General features: G+C 41.6%; 1 protein-coding gene across 1 annotated transcript in view; it reads right to left on the reverse strand.

Annotated features, from left to right (window-relative positions):
- LOC138046590 (dynein heavy chain domain-containing protein 1-like) overlaps nucleotides 1-22,500 on the reverse strand; it is a 93,983-nt gene that overhangs the window by 36,050 nt on the left and 35,433 nt on the right. Inside the window, exons 20-36 of the mRNA XM_068893198.1 lie at nucleotides 22,253-22,500; nucleotides 21,423-21,515; nucleotides 20,388-20,702; nucleotides 19,729-19,866; nucleotides 18,793-18,952; nucleotides 17,281-17,549; nucleotides 16,014-16,295; nucleotides 14,784-15,066; nucleotides 14,023-14,188; nucleotides 10,794-11,153; nucleotides 9,738-9,930; nucleotides 8,809-8,907; nucleotides 7,714-7,996; nucleotides 5,538-5,803; nucleotides 4,299-4,594; nucleotides 2,871-3,139; nucleotides 845-1,033 (exon numbers count right to left, since the gene is read on the reverse strand). The exon at nucleotides 22,253-22,500 is cut by the window's right edge and continues 4 nt beyond it. Of these exons, the coding sequence (XP_068749299.1) occupies nucleotides 845-1,033; nucleotides 2,871-3,139; nucleotides 4,299-4,594; nucleotides 5,538-5,803; nucleotides 7,714-7,996; nucleotides 8,809-8,907; nucleotides 9,738-9,930; nucleotides 10,794-11,153; nucleotides 14,023-14,188; nucleotides 14,784-15,066; nucleotides 16,014-16,295; nucleotides 17,281-17,549; nucleotides 18,793-18,952; nucleotides 19,729-19,866; nucleotides 20,388-20,702; nucleotides 21,423-21,515; nucleotides 22,253-22,500 (3,909 nt within the window). The remainder of the gene's footprint in view (nucleotides 1-844; nucleotides 1,034-2,870; nucleotides 3,140-4,298; nucleotides 4,595-5,537; nucleotides 5,804-7,713; nucleotides 7,997-8,808; nucleotides 8,908-9,737; nucleotides 9,931-10,793; nucleotides 11,154-14,022; nucleotides 14,189-14,783; nucleotides 15,067-16,013; nucleotides 16,296-17,280; nucleotides 17,550-18,792; nucleotides 18,953-19,728; nucleotides 19,867-20,387; nucleotides 20,703-21,422; nucleotides 21,516-22,252) is intronic.

Below are 22,500 nucleotides of genomic sequence, written 5' to 3' on the forward strand. Positions count from 1 at the left end.
GCAATTCTGTTGAAAATAGCATGGCCAGGTGACATGCACGGGTCCGGACAAAAGCCTAACAAAGGTTTTCCGCCAAACGGCTTTTCAAAATTAATCGACTTAGCGAGCCACAGATACTCATTTGCTTCTTTCTAACAAGTAACGCCGATTCTTTTCTAATATTGTAACTTATTTCCCAGGAAAAGGAAAGGAACTCTAATATTTAAGTGTCTAGTCTTCCAGAGCTGGGGACAATGTAAACTGAAATCAACAAATTTAACGCAAATCAAATCAAATGTTGTCAGGGCCTTTGGTCATGAGAGAAAAATGGAACCAAGGCCTGGGAACGCCTGTCTTCACAGGAGCCCAAGATGTTTATTTATCAAAAATGCCTCGGGAATACTCGAAAAAAACCTGATTACTCCGTACAGAAGTTGGACCTATGACCTTCCATTACCACCGTAAATCCTCCATTAAGCCCCCCTCCCCACACCTCTCAAAAAGCTCCCCTTCTCTAATAAGCTCCCGACTTTTTCAGAGGAAGAAAGCTATTGAGCTCCCCTTTCACCCACCGCCACCTCAAAGTGTTCACAATCAAATTTGTTCTTGTTTTTGATCTTCGGCTGCATGACCTTGGACTTCATATGCTTGAGCTTTTTTCCTTTGCGTTCTAGTTCTTTATGGAGAAATCGTACCATCTTCTGGTAATACCTCTAATGCGTTTCGGTCAATTGATTAAGACCTCCTTCTCTATCAAGCCCCCATCCCCTGCCCCCTGAAAAGTGCTTAAAATAAATAAGCCAGTCCCAAGAAATTTTGAACAGTTCTTGAGCAGCTTTGTTATTCTTAGTTTTTTATTCCCTACCAGTAAATTCTTCATCTTCCTCCTCTGCTGAAAGCTCTTCAACTTCGCTTCCGGTAGCATCCACATCTTCATTGTGCCCGTCATTGGGTATCGCCATGGAGTCATCTGGTTCGTCCCCGTACTGCTCTCCATCCTCTTGTTGTTCAGTCGTGGCAGTTAGAGGTGTCGCATTTGTATCGGGTACTACCTCTGTAATCATGTTAAAAAGAGTTTCTGGTGTTATCGTGTTGCCAATTTTAACGCGGTTGAGGTAATGAAGTGATTTGATTGGGCTTTATTTTTCACGGAAACCTGGCAACCCATTTATTAAAGACGACGGATACAGAAAAGCCCCTCTTTCAAAATCCTGACGCAACTGTCTCGTCACGCGATGCAAATCTTTTTACATGGACATCGACAGAGTGACTTTCTCAGGTCATTTTCGACAACACCGTAACGATGTCTTTTCATATTAACAACATAGTTAAAGATGCATTCTACCACCTAAGAAATATAGAAATATTCGTAAGTATATCAATGTCACAACGGCTGAAGCTCTTGTGCACGCATTTGTAAATTCAAAGCTGGATTTTGTAACTCGCTGTTATGGTCTTCCCAAGTATGAAATTAACAAACTACAAGATGTTCAAAACGCTGCAGCACGTGTAATTGCCGGCTTAAGTAAGTTTGATCACATAAGTGATACTCTAAAGGAGTTGCACTGGTTACCGGTGGAGCAAAGAATAATCTTTAAGATTAATCTTATTTGTTTTAAGATACTTAACAATTTAGCTCCTGATTATTTGGTTGACCTAATCCATGTTAATGAACCTGCGAGGTACCTTCGTTCAGCTTCAGACAAGTGGCGTCTTGTCATTGAACCCTATAACTTAAAGACATACGGTTTAAGGGCTTTTTCAGTCATTGCCCCTATACTCTGGAACGATTTGCCTATTGACATCAGATCAATTGATGATGTAAATAAGTTTAAATCTAAATTGAAGACCTTTCTGTTTAAGCGAGTTTATGAATTATCTTAGTATTCTCTGTAATTTGGTGATTATGTATTTTATATGTAATGATTTTAGGATTTTTGTTTTTTTTTAACCCTTGAAGCATTGTAAAGCGCTTAGCACTGAAAAGTATAGGCGCTATATAAATATTTATTTATTATTACTAGTTATAGCTGTCGCTAAAGTGCCAACGAGCCAAGCTTGCGTGATCTGGCGCCTGGCAGCTGCAAACATCACGCGGCGTACTCGTGCGGCACTCTCATTGGTTATCGCTACAGTCAACATTTCATCGCTTTGGTCTACATTACAGCTTTTGGTCTACATTACACTCAAATTTGAAGCGCTTCTGAGATTTCGTCCGCCTAAAACTCTTCTCGCGGCTCTATAAGCTGCCGCCTCGCCAGGCCTTCTGTCTTCAGAAGGCCTGACTCGTTGGCAATTATTTATTAAGGTAAATTGGTCTCAAAAAATGTTTTGCCAAGATGCGGATATTATAAAGCGTGTTGCAAAAACGTAAATACACTTGCACTCTTCTCCCGCAATGGTGGCTTTTCAATGAATAATGAGAGTGTTCTATGAGCGAGAAATGCTCAGCTAAGGAGAATTTTGGTGACATGAGGGCAGCCGATGAAGTTCATGAGGTACATCATCCTTACTTATCAATTCTGCGTTGTACTCAAGACTGAGCGATTTTCTTTAACAATAACCCTACCGATTTTTAACACTCGTATCTAGTATCTCGATAAATAAAGTCACTTCATTGTCCGTTAGTACTTCCATCAGCTCTAAGGGTGGTATCAATGGAAGCCGACGGTGGGCCCTTTATCCCCCACCCTCTGTTGGTGCTCTGTTTCACGGGTATTTAAAGCTACAGCTACACGGATCAGAGGAAAGTCGAAACAGACGTCGAGGTCACCGAGGATTGAACTGGGGACGTCTTGCTCCGAAAGCCGCGCACTAAGCAACTCAGCTACGCCTGCTCCTCTTGGTATTTACAATGGTCATGTAGGACAAGGACACCACTGCCCCCTTACCTATTGTGTTCTTCAAAGCCCCTGCCTGCTCGGCAGACGAAACCTCCGAGTCTTCATCAGAATTGTCCTTGCAGAAAACCTCTTCAACCAGCTCGTGTAAGAGAGAAGAAAACCAGAAGCGTTGTTCTTTAGTAAGGAGGCGATCACTATACGTTCGCGTGCTTTCGTGACACCACAAACGCAACAACGATCGGATCATTGGTGACAAGGTTGCAGGGGTTTTCGTAGACATTGCACTTTCTCTTGGGCCGCTAGCCAGTGATGGCCAACTGAAATATATAGAGACGAGCAAAAACTGATAGATACAAAATGAGCAACAATAATAATAGTAGCAACTTTATTCAATTAATTCAACGAAAGGGAAGGATACCAGAGGTTATCCCTATCGAGGGTATCCGCCCTCAGCCGGATGTAATTGACTGAGTCGATTTTGTTGACGGAGGAAAAGTAGAGTACCCGGAGAAAAACCCTCGGAGTCAGATTGACATCGACAGAAACTCAGCCCACATACGACCTGAGTCCAGGGTTGAACCCGGGTCACAGAGGTGGGAAGCGTGGTTGAAAGCGTGGTTGATGACCACTAAACCACCCTGACTCCCCGGTGCTTGGAGGTGCTTGTCTGGACATTTACAATGGTTAACTTTAGAAGAGCTGTTGTAATCAGAAGTTCACAACCCGTAGTGTCGATCGCTCTTATTTGGCCTTGGCCCATCAGTTTAGTGTATTATCTTAACTTAAAATATGAGTCTCGCCATATAGAGCGTTTTCACTTACGTGACTAAAATAAATGCTAATTTGATGAAACAAAAGAAACTATTTGCATAAAAATAGAGTTCAATTCCCAGAGGATTAGTTTGGAACACCAACATGGCCACCGTTTCTTTGTTTTGGAACACCAACATGGCTGTCGTGACGTCATGTGAAAACGCTCTATTATGGCCAATCAGCTTGGGCCTGGTGACCACAACGCATATGATTAGCCTGCAAGCAAGAAGCCGTACAAGGGATTGCTCGTGCTGAATGCAAACTCATGGATTGTGCGAGGAAAACAGTACCGCCATTATTTTTCTATCTAGCAATAGCCGTTCTAAAATAGACAACACCCTCAACTGATGGGCCTCATTTCATCGCAGATCGAGACTTCTGGGTTATGAAATTCTGTTGGTCATAAAAGCTTGAAAATTGTCTTATTCTAACTCGTCTCTCTGATGAGAAGTCGCTTGGTATCTGTAGCTAACAGCCAAGAAATTAATTAAATTCAAACACGTTACGAGCTGAATTGCGCTAGTATTGAGTCGAGGAAAGTACATTTGGGCAAAAAGGAAGTTGGGGTTTCAGTCGTTCTCATAACGTCGTCTGTCTAGACTGATGCTGATGGAGGCAAGCAGGTAGGCTAAGTGACAAAAACTGTGAGGATGTAAGCCTCACCTTCTTCCTTTCCAAATACGCTCTTTCCCCTGACCGTGCTCCCTGCTACGGATTTGGTCACTCTTTGCGGCAGGAACTGCCCCGGTTTTAGTCTGATGTTCTGTTTCCGTACCAATTTCAGTGCGCCTTCTTCCGCGAGGTCTTGGTCGGCCACGCGATTTGGAGGATAGAAGCGACATGCCTTGCACCACCCTGGAAAGTTCATGTTGGGTGAAGAGAAAATGTGGATGGAGTGGGGTAGGGCGAAGTTTTTGTCGGATGACGTTGTACATTTTGATGGATGCTGATGACAGCGCCTGTTCATAAAGTTGAAGAATGGTGTAAGTTTAATGACGAAGCTTCTTCTGGGCTCCTTTAGCTGAGACGTAGAATTAAAATTCAGACGAGAAAGCGGAAAGTCATAAGTTCGACCAATACAAAAATGACGTAAAGCGGCCAATCTATGCTTCAAATTTAATATTTCTAGCTTGATTGATTTATCTGGCAAAAACACCTGAAACATCTAGAGAAACTCTGACAACTAACCTCACGTCCTTCTATTTTCAAGACGTCGGCAACTCGCCCTTCCCAACGTCGCCACGGTCGATTCGGAAGCTCCCTACTTTAAGATCTACGGACGGCGACGTCAACGAAAATGTCAAATGAAATTCCAAGTTCACATTTTCCTAACATCTTCAACACTTCGTTTCACTTGGACGAATTTATAGAACACAAACTATTCAAGGAAGGAATTGGTAGCAACTGTCTTAAAATCGTGTTGAGATTCGCTATGGTGTGATCACGTTTTTCATTGAACTTGAGGAGTCATGTAGCAGCTCTCGTAACGTATAATGCAATTGGCTCAATACCCAAGCCAAATTCAAGACTCTACAATTAAAACAATGACTTAAGGGGCCCGCAAACGAGGAAACAGTGTTACGGAAACATTGTTGCAGAAGCAAATGTTTCCCCGTTTGCGACCCCTATGAAACATTAGTTGCGGAAGCAAAATTTGCTTCCTGGGAAGCAAAGCTGTTTCCTCGTTTGCGGGCGCCTTTAGACTTAAAACAATAGAAGCTGCTCAGAAATTGCGATTTGACCATTTCACGTCGCCGATTTGCAGGGATCGGGAGAGAAATGTGCAAACGTTCCAAAGCGCAAAGCAAAACTATTGTTTTGCTCATTTCAATGCTTTTGTTTCGAGGCGCTCGCGTCGAGGTCCCCGTCTAGATCTTTAAGCGCCCTAATCTGCCGCGTTACCTGTGCCAATTGTTCATGGTGTGTCAGAGAATAAGCTGGAAACTCTTCCAACCAGGCGAGAAATACTGCGCTGTAAACACTCCGCAGCGACTCAGACGCAAGAGGGAAAAACGATACAATCGTCATCAGTCTGGACAGGCGATGACTTATGGGGTACGCAGCAACCCCGCCTCCGGAGGTTGACGCACCGGGTGGTACGCAGGCGGCCATGAACTGCAAGTTTTGAACTCTGTAAAGGTGATATCGCTGCTTGTTATACATAGTTCCTGGAAGACAGAAAAACAAGTGGTTCGAGGAGTTATAAATCTCAGGCAGGGTTTTCGTTTGAAGCCAGAGGCCGGACGTTGCGTCCGGTTGTTTTCCATTTCAGGGGCACGTTTTTCGAAAGTCCCAAAACTTTACGGGCCATTTTCGGGTGTCACAATTGCCTCTGTATCTCAAGAACGGAGGGGATTTAAGTGGTCGAACTTCTCATTCAGTTTGCTTTTTGTTACCTTGAAAATATTTTAAAAGATCGGCGTTCCTGGACAAGCGGTTGGCAGATTCACAAATGGCTTTTCGGACCCGAAACGTTATCGGGACTTTCGAGAAACGGGTCCTAGGTCCGGTACTTTGACGCTATAAATCTTCAGATTCGTTGGCTTCTTTTTTTTTTTTTTTGGACTTGGTTATCTCGGCCTGATGTATCCAAGTCCACGGGCTGAAGAAACACAACTGAGATAATCGCGCAATACCTTCAAGCTAACAACAAGTCACATCGCCTTATTTTGCTTCATAAACGGAAATATCGATCTGATGGCATTTCATTCATGTGATAAGTTTAGTTTTCTATTTTTTTCCCTCCAATCTCAAGAATATAAACAGGATTTCTGACAGTTTCAAAAATTCCTCAAGGGTTCGCGCCCAGTGCACTTGCAATTCACCTCTTACAATGGAAAATGATCATAGCTTTTTCCGGTACTTTGAAAAGTTATCGAAAATCTACACTTTTTTTAAAGGCAACTACTGATGTTTGAAGGTGTAATGCGTCCGCAAAAAGGATGATAGACAAGTTGGTCGGCAACGGGAGAAAGGACAACTGAATAGGCCATTTCCGAGTTCAAGTCTACCTCCTCTTCAAAGCGAGTCTAAGTGCTAAGTTTTTGTAATGGTAATGAAAACTAATTTTCATAACAAAAACTTCGCACTTAGACTCGCTTTGAAGATGAGGCAGGCCAGAAATCGGAAATGGGCTATTTCCAGGCTGGATTCGAGCCTACGAACTTACAGATTTTAGTGAACATCCAACCGTTTTGTTCAAAACTTGTGTAGTTTTCGTGAATAGAAGATGAAATATGCAAGAATTAGAATAAAAGAGAGCGAAATTAGCAGTACTTTTTATTTTATTTTATTTCCATAAAGGTTATCACCAACGCTATGATGTGATTGGAGTATGTTAATGAGGCAAATCTATAAACAAGGACGCTACATGGGCCTAGAGCGGAGAAGAGATGGCGCAGTGAGGAGACCACTCGCCTCCTACCAATGCGGCCCGGGTTCGATTCCCAGACTTGTCGCTATATGTGAGTTGAGTTTGTTGGTTCCCAACTTTCCTCCTAGTGGTTTTTACTCCGGGTACTACGGTTTTCCCCTCTGCTCAAAAACGAGCCCACGATTTTATCCGGCTGAATTCACTTAAGTTGAGTTGAGTTTCTGTACAATAACTGCCCCAGCGCTAAATACAGTAGACACTCAAATAAAACCGGCTTCACTATAATTATTTATTATATGACTAGCTCCGTGAGCGGGCAAGATGAACCAAATCCCGCGCTGTGATTAGCCTACGTGTAGCCGTACCCTCCCCCCGAAAGAAAGACGGGAGGTTCAGGGGAAGGGTATGGCTACACGTAGGCTACGCTGTGATTGGCTACCCGAGCGGGCAAGATGGAGCTATACTGCCCGCTCGGGATTACTCGCTTTATCCCGCAAGATTAAAGACCATTTTTTTAGTGTTTTATCCCATATAATAAATCCTCTATTGACCAAGCTTATTCGGTCAAGATGGCAGGATATTGGTCTCGTTCCTTTTTGTCGTGTTTATGGACCTCAGCGACGCAAAAAAAAAAAGAACGTGGTCAATATCCCCCCATCTCGACCTAGTCACGCTTGGTCCATAACCAGTATCTATATATATTACCTTGAGAGAGAATTTGTCTGAGAAGCTCCAACGGAGGTTGTACGCCAAAGGAATCCGAGCTTGCGCAGTTAAGGTCATCCAGAAAGAAAAGATGGTTGACGGACCTGGCACCAGGAAGAACCCTTGTTGGAGCATTCGCAAGGGACTTCTGGACAGCCAAATGGTTCATCTCTTTCCTTTGCAACTGCTGAAGTTTGTACTCCACTGCTTCCTGTAGTAATTTGGAGGTCAGCCCAGGAGACAGGCAGATGCGAGTAGAATTGTAGTGCGGGATGATGAGATTCTGTGGGTGCATATAACATGTTTGATACGACTGGTTTTCACAAGAAACATACACAAACACATGGGCACATGAACTTGTCTTCTATTCCAACGAAAGCTACTACGTCGTTTTATGCTCCTGTTTATTTCTGGTGAAGACTTGTCCTAAAATTAATAAAGATTGTGTGGGCAAGTAACAAAGAGGGCTTTTATGGACCGTGTATTCTGACACAAAATCATATTAGCACCGAAAACAACGCGAAGTCGACAACACTGCCGAATTAACAGCTGCGAGTCATGTTTTGATTGGACGACCCTTCAGGCAAGTACAAGACGATTGTGGCATATTTTGTTTATTACAAAAACAAAATTCCCTCGATCGCTTCTCGAAGAAGGATTCTTGTATGTAAACTAGGTACGAAAAAAAAGTCTCTTTTCAGTCAGCTTTGAATAAGCATGTTTCTATTACGATTTATTAAGTTTTGTCTTACATTTCGCACTTCGCAGTAATTTCAAAAAAAAAATTCAAAAGTGCGCACTTAGTCCAACGCGCATGGTTGTTATAGAAATTAAAATGCACTTTGGGAAGAACTTGAAGAACTCAAGTCCAATTAGCATCAAATAAGCGGGATTTTTTTAGTGCAAAACAACAATTCGAATCGGTGCGGAAGCCGATAATTCTCGTTCTAGGATTGGTAATGCAATGCGTCATATGCCGCTATTCAAAGTAAAACCGTTCAAATATAGCTTCCAGAAATGTGAAGGGTCTACTTTTTGGGTGAAGTACCATTGAAGCGCGACGGTTTGTGATTGCAGATACAGTGCTGAACCTACTTGAACAAGTGAGGTCTTTCCAATCCCTGATTCTCCAACCAACAGGACTGGCTGACGAGTGGATAGTATCAAATCAATCAGGTAGAAATATCGATCCAGCTGTTGAACAAAACAAACGTCAAAACAATTGGGATATACACCAAAATGCCTTCTGCGGAACGTGCAGCAGTATTCTTTTATCCTCTTTAAATTAAAATTCTTACATTCTCAAATTCGTGTATTGCATTTCCGGTGTTCTGATTAGCTCATTCAATGACAGGGTGCTGAGGAGTTTTGTTCGATCGTACACGACAATGACAATGTGTCCCTCGTTGATTTCAAAATATATGTTTACTTTATACAATAATTGCCAAACTGATATCCTCCTGAATTGCGAACGCTTTCTGCTTCCATATCTCCCGATATCCATCTTGTTTTTCTCATACTGCTCCTTGTAGTATGACGGTTTCCGCCATGTTTGTATTACGTCAACTTACGCTGACCGCAGGCGCAATCATCTTTGCCTGAAGGGCAACGAATAAGCTTCGGTTTGCGAAGCACAGGAGGAAACCGCCATTCCAGAAGAAGCAGTACGAGAGAGACAAGATCAATATCAAAGGATATGGAAGTAGAAAACGTTCACAATTCAGGAGGATTTCACTTTGAAAATTTTTATTCTACAAAGTAAACATATTTTGAAACTAACGAGGAAGACTTTGTCGCGTACGATCGAATAAAACTGCCCTGAGATTTGATCTCGACCATCAGCTGCCTGTCCTCTACAAGACGGGTTATCACACGCGAAGTGTTGATTTCAGCAGCGGCGTTTCTTGATAGTTCTCTTTAATTATCATCGTCACTCGTACGGTTCTTCCTGTTGCTTCTCAGCAACAAAGCCTCCGCACCAAAACCTGATTAAAACAGCGATAAAAGATATTAGCTATTCATACCTCAGTAATGATAGTAAAAGATGAAGGCAGAGTCTTGTGCTGGATGGCAGCTGGTCTCTCCTCCCATTTCACAAGTCCACCTTTGGTAAAGTCCAGGCAGTAGTCATACACAGATCCATCAGGAGGAACTAGCACTGGATAAGGCCCCGAGGAAAGCAACTGACGCGCATGCTCACTAAACTTGGTGGCATACCTTGGAAAAACGAATGCAATGCACCAGTTAAGCATCTGCATTGTGCAGTTGACAACTGATTGCTGTTTCCAATTATTCCGACCCTTTTTGAAGCCCCTTTTGCAGCTTTTTCTACCTCTAGGATTTTACAAAACTGAATACGCTTTTAATTCACAATAGAAATAAACTTGTATATGCCGATTTCACCTGTCTTCGACGAAAAAATAAAGAAAATAATAACGATAACCGAAACATAGCAACTTTTGCAGCTTTTTCTACCTCTAGGATTTTACAAAACTGAATACGCTTTTAATTCACAATAGAAATAAACTTGTATATGCCGATTTCACCTCTCTTCGACGAAAAAATAAAGAAAATAATAACGATAACCGAAACATAGCAATTCTCAAATATTTGCTATGATAAATCTTCTCATTTATAACTGTCATGTTTACTATACTCTCGCCTCAACAGCTCGCTTTTTGTGCTACTAAAGATAATTTATTAAAAGCAACAGTAATTTGACTCAAGACCGAGCTGGCGCGAGTCTAGGTAGAAATCTTGTGATTTTCCATTGCAAATTGGTTTGTCATTGAATCACATTGTGTAAATAATATTAAAGTTATGAATTTCAAAGTCGTTGTGACGTCAGAAAACTCATTTGCCCGTCAAAATTTTTGCTTTGCTAACTTAACGAAACGTGTGCTACTTATAAAAAACGAAACTGCGACAGAAAAATAGTAAAATAAAAAAGACTCATTTTGTCAATGGAAAATACGGGCAGATGCGGGAATGGCATAAGAGCCAACCTCCAGACAAAATGACCAAAAATGAAAATGCGGGGAAAATGCACGTGCTGTTTTCGTTGCATTTTGTTAGGGTACCTGTCATGTAAGTGACCGCCAAACGACCACACGAAAGCAAACGCGAATGAGCTGGTTACTCTCCCTCTGTCACTGGCAGATATACCGGAACTTTGCCTGCTGCTTATAGAGCTGATTGATTGTCCTTGCTTTAGACTGATCATCTGCATAGCACTCTCCTCATCTTCTCGAAGAATGTGTCTGTCGAATATGGCGGACAGATAGCCCAGGAGAGTTTGCACCTCATAGATGCCAGCAGCTGTTTTGGAAGGTGCGTGACTCGCGGCATAGCCTTCTGTAAGGATAGGCTGGCAGTGATCGCCAAGGAATTTTAAAGTGGAGTCCACGGCATGATCCATTAAACTCGAAATGATTCCCAACCTAATCAAAAGTAAAAAAGCTTAATAGCGGAACTCAGGCGCGCGAGGCGGCAAAGCGGAGCAACATGGGTACGATTTTTAGGGAAATCTGTGAGAAGATTTGGTTATGAAGTGTGCGTACATCCGTCTGCCCGCGCGTACAGACTGTCGGGGTGGAGGTGGGGATGCAGGATAGCCTCAGGAGATGGGAGTGTTCGGGCAATTTTCCTTGGTGGCCTAAAAACGCGTGGCAGCGTTGCATTTGGGAACCCGCGTTTTTCTAGCGGGAAATCATATTAGTGACGAGCAACGGGATAAAGAGCAGGAAAGAGCACGAGAGAAGAGGCGACGATATTTGAAAAATTTAAGCGAAGAAGGCCTCGAGAGAAGCCGAGGAAGTAGAAGAAGAGAAGACTTCAATGAATAATACCGTAAAGCGAAGAGAAGTAGAGCGAGAGACAAAACACTTACTTACAATGGTTAGCTTTCAGGTAATGTTTTTCTTCATAATGCATGCCTCGCTGCCTCACATATTTTGTAAAACCCGTGTTGGCAGAGATTCTGGCATATTTTAACAATCACATTAATAGGCTTTTTGTGTGAAATGATGTCCAGTCGTGAGCTGCTTTGTTTGACTGTAAAATTGCAGTAAACTAAGCGAATTAACCACTCTTTAGCTTGACTTTTTAATTACTAAGATTTTTGCTGTTGTTCTAAACTGAAGAGAGAGGGTGCAAAGATTATCAGTCAAACGGAATATGTTGTGAAAGAGATGATTACTGTGCATGTAATTTCAGTTTTTGTTGCTGATTAAAATTGTTGGTTATTGTTTGCAAGGCTTGTTTGTTTACTGATGTCAGCTCAGAGGGGTTTGATCACTGTAAACTTTATACACTAATGACGATTAATTTTGAACTTTATGCAGACGCATAATTATTTCCATATACACTATATTGATTCCTGGGAATAGAGACGGGAGCTCCGCTTTTAGGCTTGGCTAAATCTATATATTACCATAAGCACAAAGACATGAAAAATGTATAGCCCAAGATTTGAGAAAAGTGATTAAAATCGACTGATCCTTGTTTAACTTACAAGAATTTTGCTGAAGGTCTAATGCTTGAAATAAACCAGACTTCGACTCTCTTTCCGAAGGCTTTTAAGGCTCTTTGCTACCCTTAGCCATTCGCAAAGGACGCACGGATTGATACTGAAAATAATTTTTAGGGAGCTTAAGCTGGCGACATTTTTGAGATTCGGAAGAGAACATTTCTCCGGCGTGCGAGGACTGCAGTGTGTCCCAAGATTTTTAAGAAGAGAATCTTCAGTCTTACTACAGAATACGTTTTTACCTAAGGAAATGATTTTTCTTTCAGGATTAAAAATATTTCCATCCACACGTACTGTATTTTAATCGAATTTGCCCGTCCACACGTATCCGAAACGTTTCCGGATTCACTCTAGTACTCTGGACTCCTCAAGGAAACAGAGGTAACGGTAACAGAGAATGCGCCGTTTGGCATAATAGAAGTGTACAATGTTCATAGCTGTTTACCTGCACCCACGTGATATTTCTTGAAATAAGTCCAAAAAGTAAAGAAATAATATTGCCCTCCGCAGCCATCTTGAGATGTGATTTTACGGTAAAGAACTGGGTTCGATCTTGTCACGTCATCCGGATTAAAAAAATTTACGGATTTAGCGTCCACACGGTTCCTGATTCAATCTGGAGAGCGTATTCAAAAAGTTGCGGATTCGCCAGCGAATTCGCCGGATAAGTGTGAACGGAAAGCGTATCCGAAAAGAAAAAGTTGCGGATTCAATAGTATCCGGATACGTGTGGACAGGGCCTTTTTGGATTACGCAGCACCATATAACTCGTCTTATGCTTCATAATGGGAAGGGCAATCTATGGTTCTGTACTCTGCACCGAGAGGTTTTCTCCGGGTACTCCGGTTTCTCCTCTCCTCAAAAACCGACATTTGACTTGATTTTCTTTCATTGTTCGTTTCAGTTTACAGTTTTCCCAATTAGCGCTCCAGCGCTAGAACGACTAGACACTTAAATAAAGTTCCTTTCCTTTATACTTAATTTGAATGCAACAAGACACGGACTTGTCTTATACACATCCCACATCCCACATCCCAACAACCAAACCGTTAATAGGGAGTGTAAGAAACGAAGACAGCTACGGCAACCACAACGCCCCAAAACAATCGCGTGGCACGTATTTCAACACGTTATTGTGGTAGTCTGCATGCCATCGACGTGAATTCACCAAATTTTGACGACAGCCTTTCAATCATTCTTTTACACTGAAACCGCTGGTAAACTCTATTTTTGTTGATAATTCGCCCACATTGTGCCACGTGAACGAGATGGATCTATCGTCGTGAAAGACGATGGTACAAAGTTCTATTTTGAGGTGGTGTTTTCGTCTACGTCGCAAAATACAGGCTTGGCAAAGTGAAAAGGAAGTGCGAGCGCTTGCCTCTCACTCATTACATTAGGGAACTTAAGAACCCGTGTTTCTGAGACGCGGACGGCAACCGGAAAAGGAAATTTCTCGTTCCAGGAAAGTGGTGTCTCCAGATTTTTTATACGAATCACCTCTAATGGAGAGATGATACTTAGCAATGTTAACGTAATTGTGTGAAGAAACGTTAAAAGGGAAAACAGCTCCCTTCCGGTTGCCGTCCGCGTCTCAAAAACGCGCGTGCTTAAGCTCCCTATTATGTCACACATGGGCAGCGTTCGTTGGATCTTTACAATACTATATAGCATTAAAGAGAAAAAAAAGTATATGTATAGGATTGACGAAAAACGAAAAGCTGAAGAAACTCTATTACAACAGCAATAAAATCAACATTTGATTTGGAGTGTGCACTCACCCTCTATTGGTGATGTCCCATCTAGAATGAGCTCCTTTTATCCAAGACTTGAAGATAGCTTTCCACCCCACAGTGTTTTCAGGGCAATGAACGACACCACAGCGAGTAACTAAGGCAGGGGACACGTGTAAAAGTTCTGTCACTTCAAACAGAAGGCTCACAGTTCCTGAAAGTAGATAAGTAACATTGCATTAGAACGAAAACGGATCAAAAGAAGCAGGAAAAGGGGGTCAATTTCGACGCAGAAATTATGGACAAAGCGGAACAAAATAGAAGGAATTAAAACAGGCTGATTGTGACACACCTAAGAAGGACCGTTGACTCGTGTTTGTGGGTTTATTTATTTATTTTATCTGTTTATTCATTTATTTTTTCACTCGTACTCTGCCAATAGTTGGTAATTTTTAAACAGCTTCGCGAAAAACGGTCTGTCACAAGAACAAAATCTTATCCCAGAGATTGTGACGCCATTTCGTTTTCTATTTAGCACTCTGAAACCGAGTCAGACCTGGTTATTGTAAAGGCCGGGTGTTCCGCAGTTACTCCAAAGAAACTGCAAAATACTCGGCCACTCGCTTACATCTGAATGACGTTTATTGTTACATGATTTGTTCTTCAAATGATTCCAATAGAAGAACACAATACATAGTGGCCGCGGGTCACTGCAGTTACTCCATCTCAGCAAAAAAGAGAGAGGTGATTCTTAATAAACAAGAAGCTATAATTTAAATTCAATTCCCATATTCAAAGGCAAATCTCACCCGGTTGTGTGATAGTTTCGCCATTGGCCAAATTCAAAGCCCTTGTCGAATCCAACAGGGTTCCCATGTTCTCCAGCCATGTGTCATCCATTGGTCCGTCAAAGACAAACCATTTCTTCACGTGACAAAAGGAACCCAGCATGCGAGCAATTCGCTGCTTGTCAGAGGACTGACTTTTTAGAAGCTCCGCCATCGTGTCACATGTTAAAGTGGAGTCTCGTAGCCATTTGGACACTAATCCATCAACCCAAACACCACTTTCTGGATGCAGGCTGCCAAACAACTGGGGAGACCAATAAAATTTAAATTATGAAAAAGAAAAAGTCTGTAAATTCAAAACAGTAAACCTTCATTACCTTACATTCTAGTTAATAGATGAAGATGATTATGAAATTCTTCGAGCGTCTTAGGGCGCTTTCCTTTAGTCAGAACTGGCCGCCCAGACCCATCAGTTTGCAAAGAAAATGCAACAATTTGAAGGAACACTTGCATGAGAATCCCTCGCATTCTTCTGGAGGAGTATATATCATCCTCGAAGTGTGGATGCGTTATAGAATTAGTCCTTCCAAATGCCCGGTCTGGCCTGTCAGGTCTGTTAAATGGAGAGCGCCCCTAATTTCGTGTTTTTGTCCGCTGATTCGGCCGCTACTCTCATCTATTGCTACTCCTGTGAAAATACTGCGTGGTTATTTCACGGACGACATCTTGTTGTCCAGTTAGTGTGAAAGTGAACTGAGGTGTTTTTTTTTTTTTTTTTTTCATTGGTGACTCGAGGATACTCGCAAAAAACCAAGTGTTCCTTTGCAGGAACTAAACCTTCCTCCTTCCTATTATTACTTAGATTAACCTTCACGTCACGGGCGTAATCTAAAAGTATTAAGTGATTATCAGGGGCCACCGGGATTCTCTCTGGCTCTCAATAACTCTTTGTAATGACATCTGCAAATGGTTAGAGTCTCTAGTCTTCTCGAAAAAGGACTATAAACCATAGGCCCCGTCTCACAACCCTTCAATGCTCGTAAAAGACGTAAACGAGCCTACGCACTATTCGCAAAGAGTAGGTCATGGACATGGAGTTTCATTGTTGTGGTCTGTCTTCTGTGATATCTCTACTAAAGGGTCGCAAGTGGAACAACTCTTAAGGATTGATTGCATCTAGCTCTCTAAATAAAGTTATCGTATCGTATCTCAACTGGTATTCTTTTGGTATTACTGATACCAATGACCTACCTCTTCGCAGGTTAATGATTTAGGAAACACGATCGAAAGATCTACGCGTGGACAAGGCGCTTCCTTGACCTCCACAAAAGAAGTCCTGGCCAGCCTCAAAGTACTGGTCCTCTTCTCTGAAAAGGTCTGCCTACGCGTCTTTACCACAGGGACTGGCGTCTCACCACTCATTTTATTTTGCACACTTGCAAGTGTTGTATACAATGTGGATTTGCCGGACCCTGGGCAGCCAAGCAAGATCACGTTACGGTTTGTTTCCAAGCTGGTATGAAGCTGAAGAATCTGAAAAAAAAAAACGTAAAATAAAAGAAAGCTAAATCGAAAAGACCATCATTTCCAAAATAGCATTACAAGAAAAGAAATATATCTTACTTATCGAAAGGGAGGTCCGTATGGGAAAAAAAAACGTGACTGAGGTCTTGAGTACGTCCCGAGACCGAATGCTTAGGACCATCTCAAGGTCAAGGGTAAGGTTTTTCCTGTACGGAAGGATCAAGACCGGTAAATAAGTTATTTATTGTTTTCTGTTCGTCGGAAAGCTGTCGTTTCGTTGGAGGTTTCTTACATTGGCTAGTAAAAAACACTTTCACTGTAAACAATCTCGACTGAAACCATTTTTATCAGAATTTATATTTTCCTTAAATCTATGAAGTTGTTTAAGAGTAATTGCATTTTGCCTTTGTGCAAACTTTTGCAACAGTTTCAATTTGCAGTAATTAGTGCGGGAAAATTTCGGATCGTAATTATCCGTATCAACGCGCGTGCTTAAGCTCAGTGGCGACAAGGCGCTCAGAAATTTTACCAATGAGAATTCAGAATAGGGTAGAATCCACTCTTTTCTTCTCTATTCTGAATTTAGGATTCCGGCATGCTGAGATGCTTCAGAAAAAAATAATTATATTTCATTTGCCTGCCGTATACGAAAGACGTACGTAAACAAGCTATTTTTGAAATAGCAGGACAGAGAACGCATGTTTTATGAGTCAAATGAGTCAATGAGTCAATGAGTCATGAGTCATGAGTCAATGGACTCACAGTCAATATAGCAATAATTTGGTGATTAAGCCTAAGCCCTCGTTTCAGTGATTAGGCCTAAGAACTCTCTGAAATTTTAGCTTTCATTTTATGGTTTAATTAACTGCACTAAATCGTTGACTCATTGACTCACTTGACTCATTGACTCATTGACTCATTGACTCATTGACTCATAAATACTTGACACTCAGCAGGACAAGACATAAAACTTAAACAGTGTCATGATATAAACCTTTGAGACGACCTCCTGCTTGACTTGAAGACCGTTGGCGCGCAGATGCTCTTTGATTTCATCAATCAGCTGCGAATCCCCTTCTGTGGCCACGGACATCAGCACGCTGTGTGCGAACACTCCATCTACTGCTTTGGAAAACAACGCTTTGTCCTCCATCAGCAGTTTGTTTCCAAAATAAGTGAACAGGGAATGAACAATGGCATTCTCCTCTGACTGGCGCGTCTCCAAATTTTCAAGAAACAAGCTTCTCGCACTTACTTCAGACACTTGAACAAAAAGAAAATGAGAATTTAAATGACGAAGCAAATAGCCACAAATTACATGGATACGCATGTCTGGGTCTCTTTTCTTAATGGGTCTTCTTTCCTACTTGCCTTCCAAAAATAGTGTTCACAAGATGGATTGCACTATCCACTTGATCGATAAATCGCAACTATTACAAAATACTCGAATCTGATTGATTTTCAACAGCTGTGATATCAGCATTTATAGGACAGTTTGTAAATGGACACCTTGTAATTGGACATGCAGTTGTAAGCGCCGTCAAGCGCGCGCTAGTTGTACTTCGATAATTTTTCTTTTTCCAGAGCTATTAAAAATAATTAAGAAAAGTTGAGTAGATTGAGCTATAAAATGTTTATTACCGCCATCTTCTCGTATTTTGTAATAGTTACGAGCAATTGATATAATAGGACTTCGTGCCGTACAATTCAACGTCACAGTAATCGTGCTCGGAATTTCAAATAAGCCTCACCCGATTTCTTCCTGAATTTTTACTACACTCAGTCCTATTAGGGACTGGTCAAAAAGTATGGGGGGGGGGGGAGGGGGGGGTGGGTGTGGGCCGGGGCAATTGGAAATATGGCAGATAAAAAACACATGACCCACCCTTACTTTTGCACAGAACTATTTGACCCACTCCTAAACGTAGGCTGAAACTTACATGACCCACCCCCTGATAAAAGATTTTTTTTGTTATATTTAACAATTATTCCATGAGCGCGCGTTGGATATGAGATGGTAAATAGCCAACGAGGCGCGTAGCGCCGAGTTGGCTATAACCAGTCCCATATCCAACAAGCGCGAATGGCATAATTGTTTTATTAAATTCCTTAAACTCCAAAACTTTGGAAGTTTGAAATACGAGCGAAAAAAGCGAGAAATCCGAGCGAAATCGATGTTGTGTAATGCCTTGTGGTCAGACAGACGAAGGCTCATCACAAAAACATTTCTTGCCTTTTAGCGTACTTCTAAACGTCGGAATTGATCCAAACTTTCCACAAAAAAAGTTTTTTGTCTTTTTTGGCTTTCTGCTCCATTTCCCTCTATTAACTATGATCCCGTTGTCTGATTTCTTGGCAACCCAGTTAACAGAACACATAAAATCTACAACGTTGATGAAAGAGTCACAAGACAAAAGAAAAACCAAAACTGACAAGACTTTGTAAACCGCGCTCCGCTCTTAGTTGCATGATTATTTCAGCTTCTAAGCAAAACTATAAAACATACCTGCGACAGATTTTGAATTAGACGTTGGTTCTTCCATGACGGAACTCATCACTGTTGGACGTCTCTTCCTTGCCATGTCTTTTTCCAGCTGTTTACCGGCAAGGTGAGTGACCATCTTCATGCTGCGCAATCCAAAGGAGTATTGTGGCTGATGGGACACCTTTGAAAAGACAACAGAATGGTACAATAGTTATCATTCTGAGCCCCGTTGTTCGAAAGCCGATTAACTTAATCCAAGGTTAGGGTAAACTTTTGTTTCATGATTTCAGCTTTTTGGTGAAAGTTTCTTTGGCTAATTTTTGTTTTTCAAGATTGCCTTCTGTTAATACAAAGTGTTCCCGAAAATCAGCGTTGAACAGCATTTAGGAGTAAAGAAATAAACTCCTTGGTTAATTTTTAATCTGGGATTAACGTTAATCGGCTTTTGAACAAACGGGCCCTGAACTAACAAATGAAAATGCTTCTTTGCTCAAGTTGCAAAGTGTGGAAAGCGAACAACAGACAACACTTACATAAAGTGGAGGATTTAAAGGAATAAAAGTCCGGAGCCCAGTTGTTCAAACGGTGGATAGCGCTATCCACCGCATAAATCAGTATCCAGTGGATAGGTAATAACGAAATCACTTGCGCTATCCAATGGATAGTGATTTATCCGGTGGATAGCGTTATCCACCTTTTGAACAACGGGGACCAGGGCATTAACCATTAAGCCACATTCCCTTTTGGCCACTAGTCATCTTGAAAAACAAATAGCTGTAAATTTCCTATGCTTGACTTCTGAAAAGCCAACCGCAGGAATAAAAATGGTTTACGGACATGATCGATGAGAATTTGATTATGGGCCCATTGACAGTATATATCCATTGACGCGAAATGACATCTCAAATTCCCACACGACTTTCTGAAACTTCCTTGAAATGATTGAAATTAAATCACCTGCTGACTGATTAGCTTGAAGAAAATGTCCATCTTCGCTGCAAGGGCCTTGGCCTCGGTAAAACCACAACACACCAACCACACTTCGACTACAGGTCGACCGTCCGGAAATAGCATTGAAATGGGCCTGAGCTGTGCCTGTTGATTTAAAGCAATAGCAATGTATTGTAATTTGTAAAATCAGGTACATTTAACGTCAGGAGGGTCGACGCTCTAACATAAAATCATTCCTGGACACATTTTCTGTTCTCCTTAAAAACCTTATGGAAAATCAATTGCGTCAACAAAGGTGACCGAATAGCACTATTTTCGAGACGAATCGCAATAGTGTAGTACTGATAGATGGACAAATGGAAAAAAACTGCGAAAACAAATGCTTTGGTCCAGAAATATGTAACGATAACTTAACGTAAAAACCACAAAACAAGAATATCATTGGTTCAATGAAAAAAAGAATTCCGCTCCACGTCTTTTAGTACATTTCGTTGCGGCGTGAAACGTGAATAACCAAATTTAAGGTTTTGACGATAACATGGGAATACAAAACTCGTTCACACACTGTCTTTAGTTCAAATCCGTCCATATCAATTCATTTATAGGACACTTCGACGTAATAAGTAACCAACTGCAGAATGCAAAACAAACAAAAAAACCCTTACTCTGAAGTTGTCAGGCAAAGTTCCAATCGAACTGCAAGTCCCAGACATGGTCATAAAGCAACCATACATCGCACTGGCCGGTAAGAATTTTCCTTCCAAAATAATGCTTCCCAAGAAAGGCATTTGGAATTCTGTCGTGCTGGGTTGTCTCTTGTGTTCCATTGCTTCCGTGTCTTGAAAAGTTTCAGGAAGTTTCCGCTGTGAATCCAGTGAATGTACGAGGTGCGGTGAGTCAGATCTGTAAAAATCGCCATCTTGGAGATCGCTGCCTTTTGACACTGACAAATGCCTCTTTCTGTGCAAACATTGATCCCTCTGAAAGGAAAAAAAAGCGAAACTAAACGTGTAGCCTCTTTAGATTTTGAGCGATATTTGCCCATGGCACAAATATTTGCCCAAACCTAAGACCTTCCCATTTACCAGTTTAGAAAACTGGTAAATGGGAAGGTCTTACGTTTGATTTCTATTTGAAAACGAAAGCCGATAATTGTCTCGTTTAATGATCAAGATGCTACTAAATTTGTGGGTGTTCGTGTTTGTGCTTGCGTCGCTAGTGAAGAGTCAGCCTTTATAGCGCTTTTAGTTTCAACTAAATTTCGCAAGCATGTACTTTGGCTAATTACCGTAAACGGAGAGACTGAAACTAAGAAGTCGTCATAACACAAAGTAGACGGCGCTTGGCGCAGAATAACGCATATGAACAAGAATAAAGGCCCGTTTACACTTGAGTTATTTGTCGTAGCAACTCGACGCAGTTTTTATTGCGGTCAAGTTGCAATAAGTTTATAGAAAGTTCAAAACCCTTGAGACATCGCGCCGATAAATCACAGTAAAATCGCGCTAAAGCCGCACCTGGTTTTAACGCGCGGTTTTTCAACTGTAGCTTTACCGCTATACATCAATCATATCGGGTTGCTGTGCTGTAACGGATGTGGAACAAGAATTTCAACCCAATTATCAAGCAAAGCAAATCATAACAAGACAATAGCGGAATTCATTTCTACACCGCAATCCATCAAACTGATCAAAGCTTACCGATTTGGTATCCAGTACATAGTTTGGTGAAAAGGCATCCTTGGACAATGGAGAAAGAGTGGTAACACTACTTCTTCTTTTAGTGGCGTTATCCTAGATGGAATGATAACCATTTGTCGGTACATTTTTACTATCAAAATCTTGGTTACCTATCCAGAAGAGCCTAAAATACTCTCCTGGTTTTACAGCCTCTTACTAACCGAGTGCGAGGGCCGTACTGGGGAATATTGGATCGAGAAAGAACGTTTTTCCGTCCTCGGTCTATTATGCCAAGCTCACTTTCATGGTCTTAACTATTAAAGTGTAATGTGAAGTGCTAGCTGCCTACCCGTGTGGTACCATGTGAGCGTTAGCCCTACTGATGGAAATGGGCCCACACAACCAGGGTGGGAATTGAACCTGAGCTACGTACAAGGTCAGACGGGAGCAGGTCGTGGGAATTTAAGATGTCAATGTCACGGCAATGAATATGTACAAGTACAAGGAAGGGTTACGTTTTTGCAAACGTTGGCCGTGTAGCACTTATATTTCAACAGACTTAGAGTGTAAAGTGAAGTGCTAGTTTTCTACCCATGGCAAAAATATAAGTGCTACACCGCCAACGTTTGTAAACTAAACATTAATTAAACTTTTCGAAATATAAGTGCTACACGGCCAACGTTTGTAAAAACGTAACCCTTTTTTTACTTTCATGGTCGCCTACTTTTAATTATAACCCTTCTACTTTCAAATTTATTGACAGCTCTGTAGGGCAAAAATGTTTTAACAAAAGACTAAATAAACAAAACAATTAAATAAACAACCCCTCTACGATGTCAGGCTAATCACACCTTGTGACGATCTGTTTTGGAAATTCCTCTCGCTGTGTACTGGGAAAGACCAAACTTCTTCAAGCATTTCAGCGAAGTTGCGATGGTGGAAAGATGTTCGCCAAGGATGGACAGGACACTGGATCCGAGGCAATCCACGTTTTCAAAGCAGGCCCAGCTTCCAGAGCACACCATTCCGTACAAATTGCGCAAAAGTGTGAAATTCGACACCTGCTCTGAACAGTTCAACATGACTAAATGGCGTCCAA

The sequence above is a fragment of the Montipora capricornis genome, chromosome 1 (assembly GCF_036669925.1).
Source record: "Montipora capricornis isolate CH-2021 chromosome 1, ASM3666992v2, whole genome shotgun sequence".
NCBI classification, from domain to species: domain Eukaryota; kingdom Metazoa; phylum Cnidaria; class Anthozoa; order Scleractinia; family Acroporidae; genus Montipora; species Montipora capricornis.